Below are 14,573 nucleotides of genomic sequence, written 5' to 3'. Positions count from 1 at the left end.
TCATTTAAAAAAATAAATCAGAACTGAATTTTAAGTAATGACTTGAACACCCAAATAATTGCTTTGGTGACAGGAAATTTTAGCTTTGGATTTTACGTTTTAACAGGCTCAGTATACTGTTGTCCTAACAGAAAATAGATCACTCACCACTGACCATAGCACCAGTGAGAATCCCTATGAGGAGGACATTGTGCACGTCATCTCAGGGGGGAGGAGATAAGAAGTAGAGTTCAGACTGAGAGGAGGACAACTATACTGAGTTGTAAAACAAGGAACTGGGCTTACAGAAAAATAATCTTACAGTTATGCAGCATTACTCCTTGTGCAGCGACACCTAAATGTATAACTTGCACGTCCACCTTATGAAGTATTGTAGCATTGGGGTTTTTAATGTAATTCATTTATTTCTCCTGGAATTTTGCTTCCTTGGGCTGAAATTAATTCACATCTAGATGCTGGCAAAAGTCTAATTTAAATCCACATCCTCAAAAAGGTATTTAGGTGTCTAACTCCTATTGAAATCAGGTGTCCACATACCTTTTAGGATCTGATCGTGTGTGCGTAATCCCAAAGGTGCTAAGTATCTCCCATGAGACACTGAGTACCCTGGACTCCCATTGCAAGAAGTCCTCAGCACTTTGCAGAATTTGGACCCTAGTTGGTGTTGGCCCTCAATCAAGATGTATTTCACGCTTACAATTTCATACGAGTCCTGTTTCAACATTTAGGATTGTTAATATTCAAAAATATATGCCCAGTGTTCTATTTTATCAACGTGACTATTTGCTGACCTGCAATTACTTACATTCATAAGTGATTTGGGACAGGATCACGGCCTTAGATTGTAAGCTATTTGGGGCAAAAACTGTCTTCACAAAGGAAGTTTTACAGTACTTATTACAGTAATTCCAAATTTCAACAGAATTGGTGTAGTTTTAAAGGCCTGATTTTCAAAAACGTACATGCAGTTCTTGCATGTGCATACTGGCTATGTGGAAGAGAAATGACTAGTTAGTAATGTACTTGACCAATTGCATGTGCAAATGTCTGATTTAGAGAGGCAAGTTATAGTAGGTGTGCAGTTGTGTACATGCATTTTGAAAGTCGGGCTATGAAATAGCATAGGGAACTGCATTCCCTGCATCACGTTAAGTATTAATTGTTCTGTTGTAGAAGGAAAAAGATGACCCTGAGGGCATGAATTCATTTCTTGGTAATATAAGACCATGAATAGTGTTTGTGTGTGTAGAACTGTATTTTTAGGTCTACTCATATATTGTCACTGAGTTAGGATCTTAATGTTATGGGTTTATAGATTTTAAAATGCATTTAGTCCCATGTTTACATTACATGGGATTTCTTTCATTTCAATTAAAGGATTCCAGTTTTCTCAGGGTGTTGGGTTTTTTTAAGCTACACACTTTGCTATTTTCCTCCCATTGCATTCTTTGAAGTAAAACTTTAAAATATTACATCTGACTTCAAAAAGTTTAGCCTTCCAACACCTGTATGTGGTAGGGCAGCATCTTCACTCCATTTCATACATGGGGAACTGAGGCAAAGACACAATATTGCCAACCTTAAATGTTCAAAAGGCATGAGTCAGGGCTAGCTTTCCGCTCCCTGCCCTCCCAAAAGATACGATTTTAAAAAGATTCCAAAATTAACTTTCTATTTGCCTTCTTGTTTGAGTCTTTATGGGTCACATTTTCAAGCTTTTCTCTGCAACCATCAGGGCTAGGAACTATTTTTATTTTTAAAATGAAAGCTGAGATTTTCATGTAATCCCATTAGCCCACGATCTATCATTCTTATTTCTTGCTTACTTTCTCATTTTTATCACACCTTAAGAAAGGACACTAAAAGTGTCACAAGACTTGCAATAAAATCAAGTGTTAGCAACATTGCCGTTGGCACTTGCCCAAGGTCTAGGGCAGAGCTTGGAATAGAACTCAGATCTTGACTTTCAGTCCCATGAGATTATCTTCACAAGTGTGAAAATCCAGACTGAGGAAGATTTAGGGTAGGGTAAGAGCAGCTAGAGTATGATAGATAGATTCAGGTGTCAGAAATATACAATACAAATACTTTGTCTTCATATAGCAGGACCTTTTATTTAAGGATCTTAAAGTGTTTTTACAAGTTTAGTTAAGCCTCACAGCTCCCTGATGAGATCAATGACATGCATACCATATAGCCTAGCCCATGTACCAAAACTGGTAGCCATGTATGGTAGGGGCTTACCTTCTGTCCATCTGAGTGCAGCCATTGCTCGAGTTTCTTTGCTTGTAGGATAGCTCTCCAACTAACTGAAACAATATCCTTTCAAATTAATGACAAGTGAGAAGAGAAGAATCTGATGTAGATATGTTCTAGCTTCTCTTCTTGGGCCATGGGCGCTCCCTCAGGATTCCATGTCAATCCAGCAGCACCCTGCTGGTGGGCCCTCAGGGAATGATGAGCTCAAGCATGGGTCCTTTGACAAAAGAGCAGGCACTAGATGCAGCCACACACTCTCCCTTCTTCTCTTTCCCCAAGTTTACACCCTTTACCCTCCCTTAGTTTCCAGTTCAAGATGGCAGGTTTCAGAGTAGCAGCCATGTTAGTCTGTATTCACAAAAAGAAAAGGAGTACTAACATCTCTAAGGTGCCACAAGTACTCAAGTTCAAGATGGGTTTTTCTAGCTCTGCAGTCAAAAAGTTCCTCCTCCAGGTTCCCTATTCAAAGGCAGGCCAGTTGCTATGGAACCTTGGTGTGCTAGTCAGTCAAGTAAAAGTTAAGCTCCATTACTGATTCTGCCCTTCCCCTGCTTGAGGAGGAGAAAAAGGTCAGACAACCACAGGCCAGCATTGTCAGCATTCACAGTTTGTTTAGCCACGTTCTAGACTCCCACTCCTTAATGCAGTTATGTTTCCTGCTGCCTTAAAGGGCTAATCTGCTGCAGCTGCTAGCAGCCAACCCTTGACAACAATACCCTGTTCCCAGGTCTGTGTACTTGGGCTACTATAATCATCCAAACCTATTAATTAAGCCCCTGACCAGGGTTTGAGGGAGAAGAAAGCAACCTAGCACAAACCCAGGTAGCCTCTTAAATCTTGTCTTCATTACAAAAAAGAAAAATAGGTGTGTTCCTAACTCGTTAGTTAAACGCAAGGTAAAATCCTAGTGAAGACAAGGCAGTTTGTAGTTTTCACACAAGTTAGCAGGTTGAGTTAAAGTTTAATGTGAAAATTCTAAACTGCCTTGTCTTCACTAGGATTTTACCTCTTCTTAGTTAACTCAAGTTAGCTAGCACAAATAAGAGCGCACTCCTTTTTTCCCCATAGTGAAGACAAGGTCATAAGGTACACTTTTACTCAGCTGTCTTTTCAGGCCTTTTCATCAGCTCTTACCTGGCTTTTTCCAAAGCCTCTCCCAGGCTGAAGAGACTAAGAACTCTGACTTTCTTTATGGTGTATGCAGGGATCCTCACAAGAATTCTTGCTCCTTTTGTACTCTCCCTTTGTTCTCAGGGAAAGGGGCTACTTATATTCCCTGGCACCCTCTGACAGCCTCTAACTCTTATCAACCTAAGACTACATTTTTCAGAATTCCAGCCATTCTGGATTGAAACTGGGGTAGGGCTGTCTCTAAGCATGTCTTAGAGAGCCAGCACACTCTGTTATACTGTGAGAAGAGAAATTTTCTTCTGTGCTTAACAAACCACAATCTCTGTTGAGGGTTCACACTGTTTACAGAGTGTTAGTTCATAATTCATGAGTGTGTTAAGGGAGGATCCTGAGGGACGTGAAGAAGCAATAAGAAACGGTGCAATTCTGCCACCTTTACTCACACTGAGTAATACCTTATTCTACAAGTAGTCCCACTGATTAGGCGCTAGGCATTTTTGAAAATCCCACTGTGTCTGTCTGTATCTCTAGGTGCCTAAATACGTTTGAAAATCTGGTCCTTAACTTCTCTGCCCTTCAATAGTCTCGTCTATAAATAGGGGTAATAATACTCAACTGCTGTACATTACAAGCTAAGAACTGATTCATCAATTTTTGTACAATGCATTGAGATCCTCCAGTAGAAAAACCAAGTACTATTATGATCTAAATGTTAGAGTGACAGTAAGTCACCATAAACCACCACTTGTGATTTTTGGACCTGATTTTATGAGATGCTGCTTAGTTGCCAACTTTGTAATCAGTCAAAACTAAACGCCCTTGCCCCACTCCTTCTTCGAGGCCCCGCCCTCCTCACTCCATCCCTCCTCCCTCTGTCGCTTGCTCTGCCCCACTCTCACTCACTCGCTCAGTTTCACCAGGCTGGGGAGAGTCTCTTTTCGAGCAGATGTTCCAGTTGAAAACCGGACACCGCAACCTGAATCAGCTCTGAGTTTGGCCCACTTACCTATCACTTTGTGATGCTGATAAATAAGCAAGATACTATGTGCCTGTGATGGGGTTCCCGGGTGCAACCTTAACTGTGGGACTGCTGAGCCTTCTTGTCCCACCAACTTGGATTATCCCTCTCACATTGTGATGCTGTGACAAGCCACAAACTTATGGCAGGTATTGTTCTTATACAGACATCCACAGACAGGGACACACCCAACTGAGTTACATGTATGCTTCTCCCAGCCACTCATGAATAAAACAGTAGAGAGGCTCCAGCCAATTCCCCCCATCTCGGCACCCCAAAACTGTACTGTCTTGCCCTAGTCAGAAGCCTGACCAGTGCAAGTTCATTATCCAGTCCACCCCTCCCTTGATGTGGAGAGGACACAAACTAGCCTTTGTAAACTGAGCTGAGATTTCCCAACCACTTCAACCAAAATACACTGTTTTAGGTAAAATATAAAACTGATTTAACAACTACTGAAAGAGAGATTTTAAGTGATTATAAGTAGTAAGTGTAGAGATCAAAGTTGCTTACCTAAGAAATAAAAGGAAATTCGCAATCTGATTTCTATAAAGTAAACAGGATTTGATTCAAGCAGTGTCTCACCCTGATAGATGATATAAACAGGTCACAGATCTTCAATACACAGGCTGGGACTCTCCTCCAGCCTGGGGCTCCCTCCCCATTTCAAAATCTTTGTCCTCCCGACATGTTTCCAGGTGTTGAGATGTATAGGGGTGAGACCGAGTCATGTCACTTCCCCTCTTTATACTTTCTTCCAGCTTGCTGGAAAGATCTATGCTTGTGACATGGGGATCTGCCTCCATTGGTCAAGCATTCTACATTGTCTAAGTGTTACCTCCGAGAAGTCTCCATTGTATACAGTTCCTGGGATAGTGGATTTTCTTTAATGGACCATCAGCCTGTCTGGCTACTCCACTGTTGTACCTGAAAGGCTGGTTGTGAGTGTTCCCAGCCTCACAGCATATTTCAGTATCACACACATAGCAAAAATTCATAACTTCCTGTACAATGATAGCACATACAATCCAACAGGATCTTAATGTCCAACAGATCAAGGCTTTTAAAATGATACCTCACCAGACATATTTTGTACAAAACATATCATAATTATATGACAGTGGTAAATACGGGAGTTCCAGGGTGTTTTGAGGTACACAGTGCCCCAGGGCCCAGATCCTCAAAGGTATTTAGGCACTTAAGTCCCATTTATTTCAGTGGAAGTTAGGCGTTGAAATGCTGTACCTTTGAGGATCTGGGCCTACCTGCATAACTAGATCTTCATTTACTGTGACAGATGAACGTTGGATGATGACACTTTCTTTGTCTTCTCTCTTCATGTTACAGATCCAGGAGTATTGTATTTTTGTAAACCCTAAGCTCTTGGAGGCTACAAACATGTCACTGGAAGATATTCACATGAACACGCAGGACTTGCTGCAGAAGGAAGAACTAGATGCTGGAGGATTTGGAATGGTTTCTTTATGTTATCACAAGAAACATGGGCTTGTGGTATTAAAAACAGTGTATACGGGACCCCAGCGCACAGAGTAAGTTGGAGAGAGAGGGCTTGATTCTCATTTATATTAAGACCCCTTTACATCACTCTGACAGTGTACAGGGGCCTTACATTTACATCCATTTTGAGGCCCTTTTACACTGCCAAAGTAGTGTAAAGAGATCTTAGAGTAAATGGCATTTCAGTGCAGAGAATATTTTCAGGATGGATATAACATGTGCAGCACATTGCTGTATAGTGAACTTGCCAAACTGAAGATGATGAAGAATGTGTTCTACGTTAGGACTAAGAGTGATTTATGGTTATTATGTGGGTGGAATCTTTTACTAGCAAATTGCATTTCATTAGTGAAATATTGCATGGACTGTATAGAGAATTTGTCTTCACTAGCTGTCCTGAACTATTATGTACTATCTCTGTGTGCAGCATTGCTGTGTTGCACCCCAGCGGCAGTTGCTGTGATCCCTGCATTGCACTTCTCTGCTTCATTGATTTGTCTGAAGCATATTTACTTTATTTTAAAGGGAGGCAGTGTTGCCTAGTAGATAGAGCACTGAACTCGGACTTGGATTCAAGTCCATGCTTTGTCACAGATATGCTGTGTGACTGTGGGTAAGTCATTTCCCGCTCAGTGCCTCAGTTTCCCCATTTGTAAAATGGGATGATGATACTGATCTCCTTTGTGAAGCAATTTGAGATCTGCAGATGAAGCGAGAGAGACTAAATACCATTTAAAATCTTTGGAAGAAAGATGTTGTATAAGGATATTGCAGGCACCAGTAAGACTTTCCACTAAGATTTTTATTTTTTCTCCAAAGCTAACCTTTCTAAAGCATTGCCTCATCTTTATAATGAAGTTCCCCATTACCTGGGAATTTAACCATTTCCACATGGGGTCCTTAAAAGCAAATAAATTCTTGTGTGCCTAAACGAGAGCAAAAACTCAACTGGATGGCACTTTTTTTTAAGCATGTAAATGAAAAACACAGTCAGGCACTTAACTGGAAATGTCCAGTTAGGAGTAACAGGAAAACAATTTCTGTTATTTTAACTAATGCTGCCCAGGCCAACAGCCGGGTTTGAACCCCAGCACTAAACCATGACGAGCAGGAGCCTCTGTCCCTTGAACTGAAGGACTAAGGGCTTGAGGTCAAGTCCACTGCATTTAATGCAAAGGCTCCCATTAACTTTGGGTCAGGCCCTAAGTCCATTCGCTGGGAGCAGTAGTAGAGTCGTAAACCTCTTATGTGGACCAACCACTAAAAAGGACACAAATACCCACATTCTTCTAGTTCGGTACAAAACCTGAACTGAGACTATGGAACGGTTCCCAATTTAGTTTTAAGAGCGGGAAGTGAATAAAGAGACTCTGATAGTCCACAGACTGCTGCCTGCAACGCTTTTCTCCCCTACCTTCTGGCTGCCTTTATTGTTTTTCTCTCCTCCTCTATCTCAAATCCTTACGTTTATTTTTACTTAAAATGTTGATCAGAAGCCTTTAAAAAGCTCCTAATTGAGCCTAGAGCAGCTGAAAGCAGCCCAGCCTCTTCTGTACTGCTGTAGAATGATATTCAAGGCTGGGAGGGCGCAGTTTCCCTTTGAATCACAGCCTGGGAGAGTGCTAGCACACAACATACTACAGAAAAGCTGCTACTTCCTCTTGCAGTATGGCCACAATTCCTTTTCTTCTCACTAACTTTACTTTGCCCCATTTAATCCAATGCTTACAGGGATTCCTTTTTTAACATTCTTGATGAGCTCCTAGCTGTGCACTCTTGAGCGATGGTGCAGATCACCAACAGGCCCAGCTGACCAAGCAGAATGTGGCATTGGACAATCAGTGTTGCAAGCCATTAATCCAGAATAACAAGGGTTATGAACATCCAGTATCCACAGCCAGCGCTTAATTTGTGCCTGGGCTTGCCGGGGCTAAGTCCTGGCACCGCTAGGCATGGCAGTTCATAGCCCTGGCACCTCTAGGCTCCCAGCCAGCAGCCACTGCTCTCTGGCCACCCAACTTTGAAGGCTGCATTGGCACCAGCAGCAGCCCAGAAATAAGGGTGGCAGTACCCATGCCATGACTCCCTTACCTCTGTGCTGCTGCAGCAGTGCTGCCTTCAGAGCTGGGCGGCCAGCCAGCAGCCGCTGCTCTCCTGCCTCCCAACTACTGCTTAATTTGTGCACCTCTTTCATGACAAATTAAACCCTGTCCACAGCCATGGTTGGATGATCCCTCTGTAATAAATCCTGTCTGAAATTAGCTTGTAAGTCAGTCCTGGAATACTAGCGCTTTACTAAAGAGTCCTAGGCCTTGTCTCCACTTACAGCACTGCAGCGGCCCTGGTGGAGCTGCACCCCTGTGGCACTTACGGAAGATGCTACCTACGCCGGTGGGAGAGCTTCTCCCATCAGCATAGGTACTCCACCTCCCTGAGGCGCGGCAGCTAGGTTGACAGGAGAAGCCCTCCTGTTGACATAGCGTGGGCTACACGTGGGGTTAGGTCGGTATAACTGTGTCACTCAGGGGTGTGGAGCAACAGTTATACTGACACAAATTGGTGACCAAGCCCTACATACCTCCATTCAAGTTCCTGCACTAACTATCCAAAGCCTTTCATTTCTCTTTCTCTGTGTCTCCCTCTTTCGCTGTGTGTTTTAGGCATCTCACTTACGGATCTTTCAACCAATAGGACAGTGTTTCACAAACTTTTGAAAACTGAGCCCCCTGTGGGAATATGAAACTAATTGTGCCTCCGTCAGCTCCACTGTCTATTGCTGAAGGCCTACCCTGATTTTATAATGTTATGAAGTTGGATTGTATTTCTTACTGCCTCCGTAATTTTTTATATTAAGCAGTGGCTTACAAAGTATATTCATTGGCATCTGAGTTTGTGCCCACTGAGATGTTCATTCCTTTCAGATCTATTGTTTCAGACTGTCTGCAAACTCCGGCAGATATAACTGCATCAGTTACACTTGGGTCATGGTTTGAAATTTCCTTCAAACCCGCAACAGCTAGAGGCTAACTTTTTTTTTTAAATGAAAGTAGAGATTCTATAGAACAATTATGAGGTCTGTCTGTGTCTCCCCTTCCCCTGGCTAGTTCTTCATCCCCACAAGAGAGTACGTAGAACACTTTGTAAAATGCAATTTTAAAAGATTAACTTGCTTTGAGATTCTAACTACATTATTATATATTTAGCTATAGAGAAGGCAATGACAAATCTAAAGTAGTCCGTGTTTGGTATCTTACATGTCCTTAATAAATTAGGCCAAATAATAGCCATGTCCTCAAAGATTAATGTAAACCATTTTCCAAAACTCAAAAAAAAAAAAAAAAAAAAAAAAAAAGCTATTGAAGGCCTAATTTTCAGCAAGTTTGTAAGCAGGCTAGCTACATGCAAGTCAGGGATCTGCATACACAAATCCAACACTGCATTCACAAAGCGTGTATACCTGCACACTTACTGAAAATCAGGCCCTAAATTAAGAGTATGTGGACAGACTAAGTAGGGAACAGACATAAAAGTTACTAGGCCAGAGGCTCAGATGGTATAAACCGAATTCAGTGGATTTGAACCAACTGAAGATCTGGCCCACCTTACAGAGGTCATGAAGATGGACTTACTTTTCTGACCATCACTTTCACTATGAATCAACAGGATATTTATGCCTTACTATGCTCTTACCAGTCTGATACCTGTACACAATGTAATCCTGTAGTTTCCATTTCACAGATATAATGCTTCCCTTCTTGAAGAAGGCAAGATTATGCGCAAACTAAGTCACGATCGGGTGGTAAAATTACTAGGCATCATTCTGGAAGATGGAAACTACTCTCTGGTGATGGAATATGTGCACAAGGGAAACTTGATGAAAGTACTAAAAACAGTGAGTAGTGAAGTAAATAATCTCTCATATGTACATTCATCAGTTATTACTGTGGGAAGCTGATACTGCTGAATATCTTAAAAATCACTTAAAAGATGCAGGGCTTTTTAGAGATTTTACTCTCTGCTTTTATTTGGCAGAAAAAAAAAATCAGTGATTTGCTTGGTGTAAGCCTTGGTTTAGGAAGATTACAGGTGAAATGTTGTTTATAGCTTATTCATAAGGGGAAGTGAAAGCAAACTTTCCAGTCAGAGTTGATAAGAAGTTTGAAAAGGACAGGATGTGGCTTTTGTTGCCAAAGGAAATAACTATGCATAGAATCTTCAATTTCTGATCCCCTTTTCCCTGCTGTAGGGCCAAATGCAGCCTCTGCCTCTACAGGTACAACAGATTCTAAAAGCAGCAGAACTGTTTTGGTTCTCACAGGGTGTGGGGGAAGGGATAGGCAATTGCCTGTGCACTCTAGGAAGTTTTTCTCCATGGCATGTGGAGGGGGTTGGAAAGGTGCCTGGGAATGGCTAATGAATCTGCCATTCTGTGGATCCAAAGGCCTACTATCCCTCTGGCTTATCCATATAGTGGTGCACAAGGTCCTAGAGAGGGCTAGAGTATTGGCAGCAGAGTATCCGAAATGTTGCTCTGGTACCATGCTGCTGGGTAAAATATTCTTTCCCACAACCACTCTGACCCCTGCTGTATATCCCCTTTAATTTACAGTGTGTGCAAGTAGGGCAGCATTTAACCCCTAGTGAGTTAGATCTTGGATCTAACATAGCAGTAGCCTTTGATAGACTCATTTGAGTCTTTTAATCATTGGGCCAAATTCTGCCCTCAGGTACATGCGTTCATTTCCCACTGAAATCTATGAGAGTTGTGTGGATGCATCACCCGCTGAGGAGTAATCATAGAGGGCCGGTGTCTGATCTCAGTTCCTCCAGTGTAAATATGGAGTTACTCTAGATTTACTCTGGTGCAACTGAGTGGAATCTAGTTCCAAGAAGGACTTCAGTGATTTTTAATTCCCACCTTGAGTAAACGTACTGTGGGAGGCTAAAAGGCAGAGCCTTTTAAAGGTAATTTGTTTCATTTTATGATGTACTATGCAATAGTTTTGATAATTTGTATTTCCTTTTCTTTATTTTAGTCCACTATTCCTTTGTCTGTGAAGGGGCGGTTCATCTTGGAGATCATTGAAGGAATGCTTTATTTAAATGAGCAGAGTTTGGTACACAAAGACCTGAAACCAGAAAACATCCTTGTAGATGACGACTTTCACATTAAGGTACTGTTAGAATTTAAACACAGAACACTTGTGATTTGGGCTGTAGGGTGCGGCTCCTGCTATATAGGCTGCAATTTATCAAGGATTAATAAACTAGTAGTTCAGTGGGCTGTCAAAAATCAAATTTTAGTAGCCCATCTTTAAAATGTGGTGGCTCACCGACAAGCTGATCCTGAAATGTTCATTATCTGTCTCTGCCAAAAGTACATGGGATAGAAAGTAGAGAGAAAATACTGGCTTTGCTCACTTGATTATTTTATTCATTAATTTATTTACAAGTTTTTAATTTTAGACAAACACAACTTGAGAAAAAACAGAAATACCAGAACAGCACATGAAACTGCTTTGTGGCAAATATCACACCTTTGTTCCTGTCTCATCTGTGTTTTCTCTTCCTGCCCTTTCCCTCTTCCTGCATTTTCCTTTTTTAACCTTTTTTTGTGTGTGTGCTTTTCTTTCCCTCTCTTCCTTATTTTTAGATATCAGCCAGCAGCTACAGAAGAAAAGCAGCGACACAGACCTTCACAGAAGTGTTTTGTAGGCCTGATCCAAAGTCCAGAGAAGTCAGCTGGAGTTTTTCTACTGACTTCAGGTGCTTTGAATCAAATCCCCTATGCACGGTGCCTGCTGCCGAGTAAAATCTGAGCAGGTTCTGCAGCAGCCCATGTCTTTTGTCCTGTGGACATATGTCCTGTGAAGATGAACTACTGAAACAGTCTCCTGTCATTACTTGCAGTTATTTAATGAGCCCCTTGTAAGGAAACTCTGTTGCTTGATATATGTCACTTGTACATTGTCAGTTCTTAACAGTTCCTGATCTGAGAGGGCATAGAAAAAGGCATCCGGGACAAAAACACGGAAAGCCATTTTGACCGTAAGTGGCAATACAGGTTACAATGTAATAAATAATGCCATAAGCCTCAGGGACAGAGGTGCCAGTATATCAGCTTTCTAAGTAAGCGGTCTTCATTGATTGAAAATGGAGAACTCTAATGGCCCTCCTTAGCAAGTTATTACACAAACTCCCTAAATATCTGGCATACCCAGGAGTCCTTTTTAACAAGGAGGAACCAAGGTGACCTACTTGAAATAGAAATCACTACCAAATATATTTGCTTATTAATACCTTCTATTCTCGACCAGATTATGGATTTCACATTTTTAAACATAAATCTAATTATTTCCAATTCCGAGAAACCTAGAGAATGCAAATTTAAGTAAAAAAGTCCTACTGAACTGTTCTGCTAAGTCAAACCTTGACAAACGCTATGGGTGCATGCTATGAATGCAAAGTCAAATATTAATATTCCCATATTGCACTTTGGACAGAATAGAATTCATAACTGTCTCAGGTCTAAGAGCAGCAGGGGTATTATTTGGGAGACCAAGAATCTTCCTAAGAAATTTGTTCTGAATCACTTCCAGTCCCGGGGGCAGTGGGGATCATTCCATCCCCATATTTCTGTGCCATATAAAATCCAAGCGCCATACAAAATCCAAGAGTCAAAATACTCTTAAGGGGTGGTGCAATTAAGTGGCCCCTAGGAGTCCAGGAAAAATGTAACACAGCTTGCATTGAATTTGAGGCCCTCTTTTGTTACCAGAACACTTTTATCCCACAAACAATTTTGTGAGAGTCGGATACCCAGGTAGGAGAAAGAGCTAACTTGTTCAATATAGTGCCCATTGATCTTCCATTTATGAAACCTCTGTCTCTGACTAAAGACAACTTTAGTTTTCAAATCTATCAGGAGGCCCTCCCATTGACAGTATAAACCAAATGAGTTTAAATAAACGCTTCAGTCCCAATGGTGTTTGAGATATTCTATACAGACAACATGGTTCTAACACAAAGTGATTCATATGGGGGGGGGGGTTGTGAATTCTGATGCCCTTTTAATGCTAAAACATTGATATAAAAGTTAAAAAGAAAAGGGGCTAAGAGACAGCGTTGTCGAAACCCCTTTGTAATTGGGATGGAATTGATTAATTCCCCATCTAGGCCTATCCTAATCTTAGCCACCATTTATCTGTGTTGACCTCCTGCACTGGGATGAATTTCACCCTGAACTTCTGTTCTCTAACATGATTATAGCTCAGTTTGGTCTCATACATATAAGCAAAGCCAAGTTGTGTTATAACATGGTTGGGCTATAACAGTGTCTCAACATGTTAAAATTCAGTGTGTCTCAGTTGGCAATATTTGATTCAGGCAACAAATTCACAGAGATCTTTAAAATATGATTTAATTGACCCTCTTTGGTTACACTTATTGAAGAGTTTGAGTTTCAGATAAGTCATTTCAATAAATATTCCCTCATATTTAACAAACCTTGAGTAATATGTGAAAACAATTTGCTCCATCTCTCCCCTTTATTAGCCACATCCTCCATTTTCAGTAGCTCTGATTTGACCTGTTTTACAGATTGCAGATCTTGGCGTCGCCTGCTTTAAAAACTGGAGTAGATTGACCAAAGAAGAGACCAGCCGGCAGAGGAAAATCAAGAGCACTTCCAAGAGCGCGTCCAGGAGCGCCGCTGGCACGCTTTACTACATGGCCCCTGAGCACTTACTCTCAGTTAACACAAAACCTGTGGAGAAGTCAGACGTTTACAGTTTTGGCATAGTGCTCTGGGCAATTTTTGCCAACAAAGAGCCATACGAAAGTAAGTCGCTTGGAGAGGCTTGTATTGCTAAATGAGTTTGCTTTAAGGAAGCTATAAAATTAAGACTTATAATACTTAGCACATAACATTTTCAAAACATCCTATAAGCATTAAATAAATTCTTGTCTCTACTCAAGAATAGCTCCTGTTCAGCAATCGGTGACCAACAATTGGTACAGCTGCACCAGTACTGCCTTTTAAGGGTGGACAAGGACACGTAGAGGTTTATATTGATGGAGCTAATTGAAGTTTATCCCTACTGGAAGCAGCAGTAAGCCCCAGTTAGCTCAGTTGGTGCAAACCCTGGCTTGCCTTTGTCCACACTTAAGGATCAGCATTGATGCAGCTACAGCAATTGTTGGCCACTGATTGCTAAATTAGGGCTATTTCCAAGTGTAGACAAGGCCTAATTAATCCTCACAGTGCACCTATGTTGTTGTCATTATCCTCGGGGGAAACTAAGGCAGATGGGTTACGTACTTGCCCAAGGCCATGGAAGGAGTTACTGTCCAAGGCCAGGATTAGAATTTAGAAATTCCTGACTCCCAGTCCTGTGCTTTGACCACTAGATCACTTCTCTTATCAGTCTTAAGATATATCGAAGATTTGGTGGAATCCCAATTTGTAACATCCATAACACACTTAAAATCAGTTCAGTTACAATATAACAGACATAGGCACATCTTACTTTTCCATACTGTATTTGTTTCCTTTGATGAATTTCCTGTGAATGTTAGTGAGTGTTGGAAACTCAGAGCATTGCTTGGAGCCGATTAGGATTGGCCATCAGAGTACAAGCTTCTCCAC

General features: G+C 41.4%; 1 protein-coding gene across 4 annotated transcripts in view; it reads left to right on the top strand.

The window, feature by feature from the left end:
• The window catches only part of RIPK1 (receptor interacting serine/threonine kinase 1), a 36,490-nt gene that overhangs the window by 2,480 nt on the left and 19,437 nt on the right, over positions 1 to 14,573 (top strand). For 3 of the 4 annotated variants that reach the window (XM_077810702.1, XM_077810703.1, XM_077810705.1), the window contains exons 2-5: positions 5,756 to 5,958; positions 9,665 to 9,818; positions 10,963 to 11,100; positions 13,526 to 13,766. In XM_077810702.1, the coding sequence (XP_077666828.1) occupies positions 5,807 to 5,958; positions 9,665 to 9,818; positions 10,963 to 11,100; positions 13,526 to 13,766 (685 nt within the window). In that variant the 5' untranslated portion in view covers positions 5,756 to 5,806. Of the gene's footprint in view, positions 1 to 4,382; positions 4,558 to 5,755; positions 5,959 to 9,664; positions 9,819 to 10,962; positions 11,101 to 13,525; positions 13,767 to 14,573 lie in introns of those variants that run through there. The other variant, XM_077810704.1, reaches the window with a different exon arrangement.

This window comes from Eretmochelys imbricata, chromosome 2 (genome assembly GCF_965152235.1).
Source record: "Eretmochelys imbricata isolate rEreImb1 chromosome 2, rEreImb1.hap1, whole genome shotgun sequence".
NCBI lineage: Eukaryota > Metazoa > Chordata > Testudines > Cheloniidae > Eretmochelys > Eretmochelys imbricata.
Note: the sequence above shows the minus strand (reverse complement) of the source record. Positions and strands in the feature narration are given on the sequence as shown.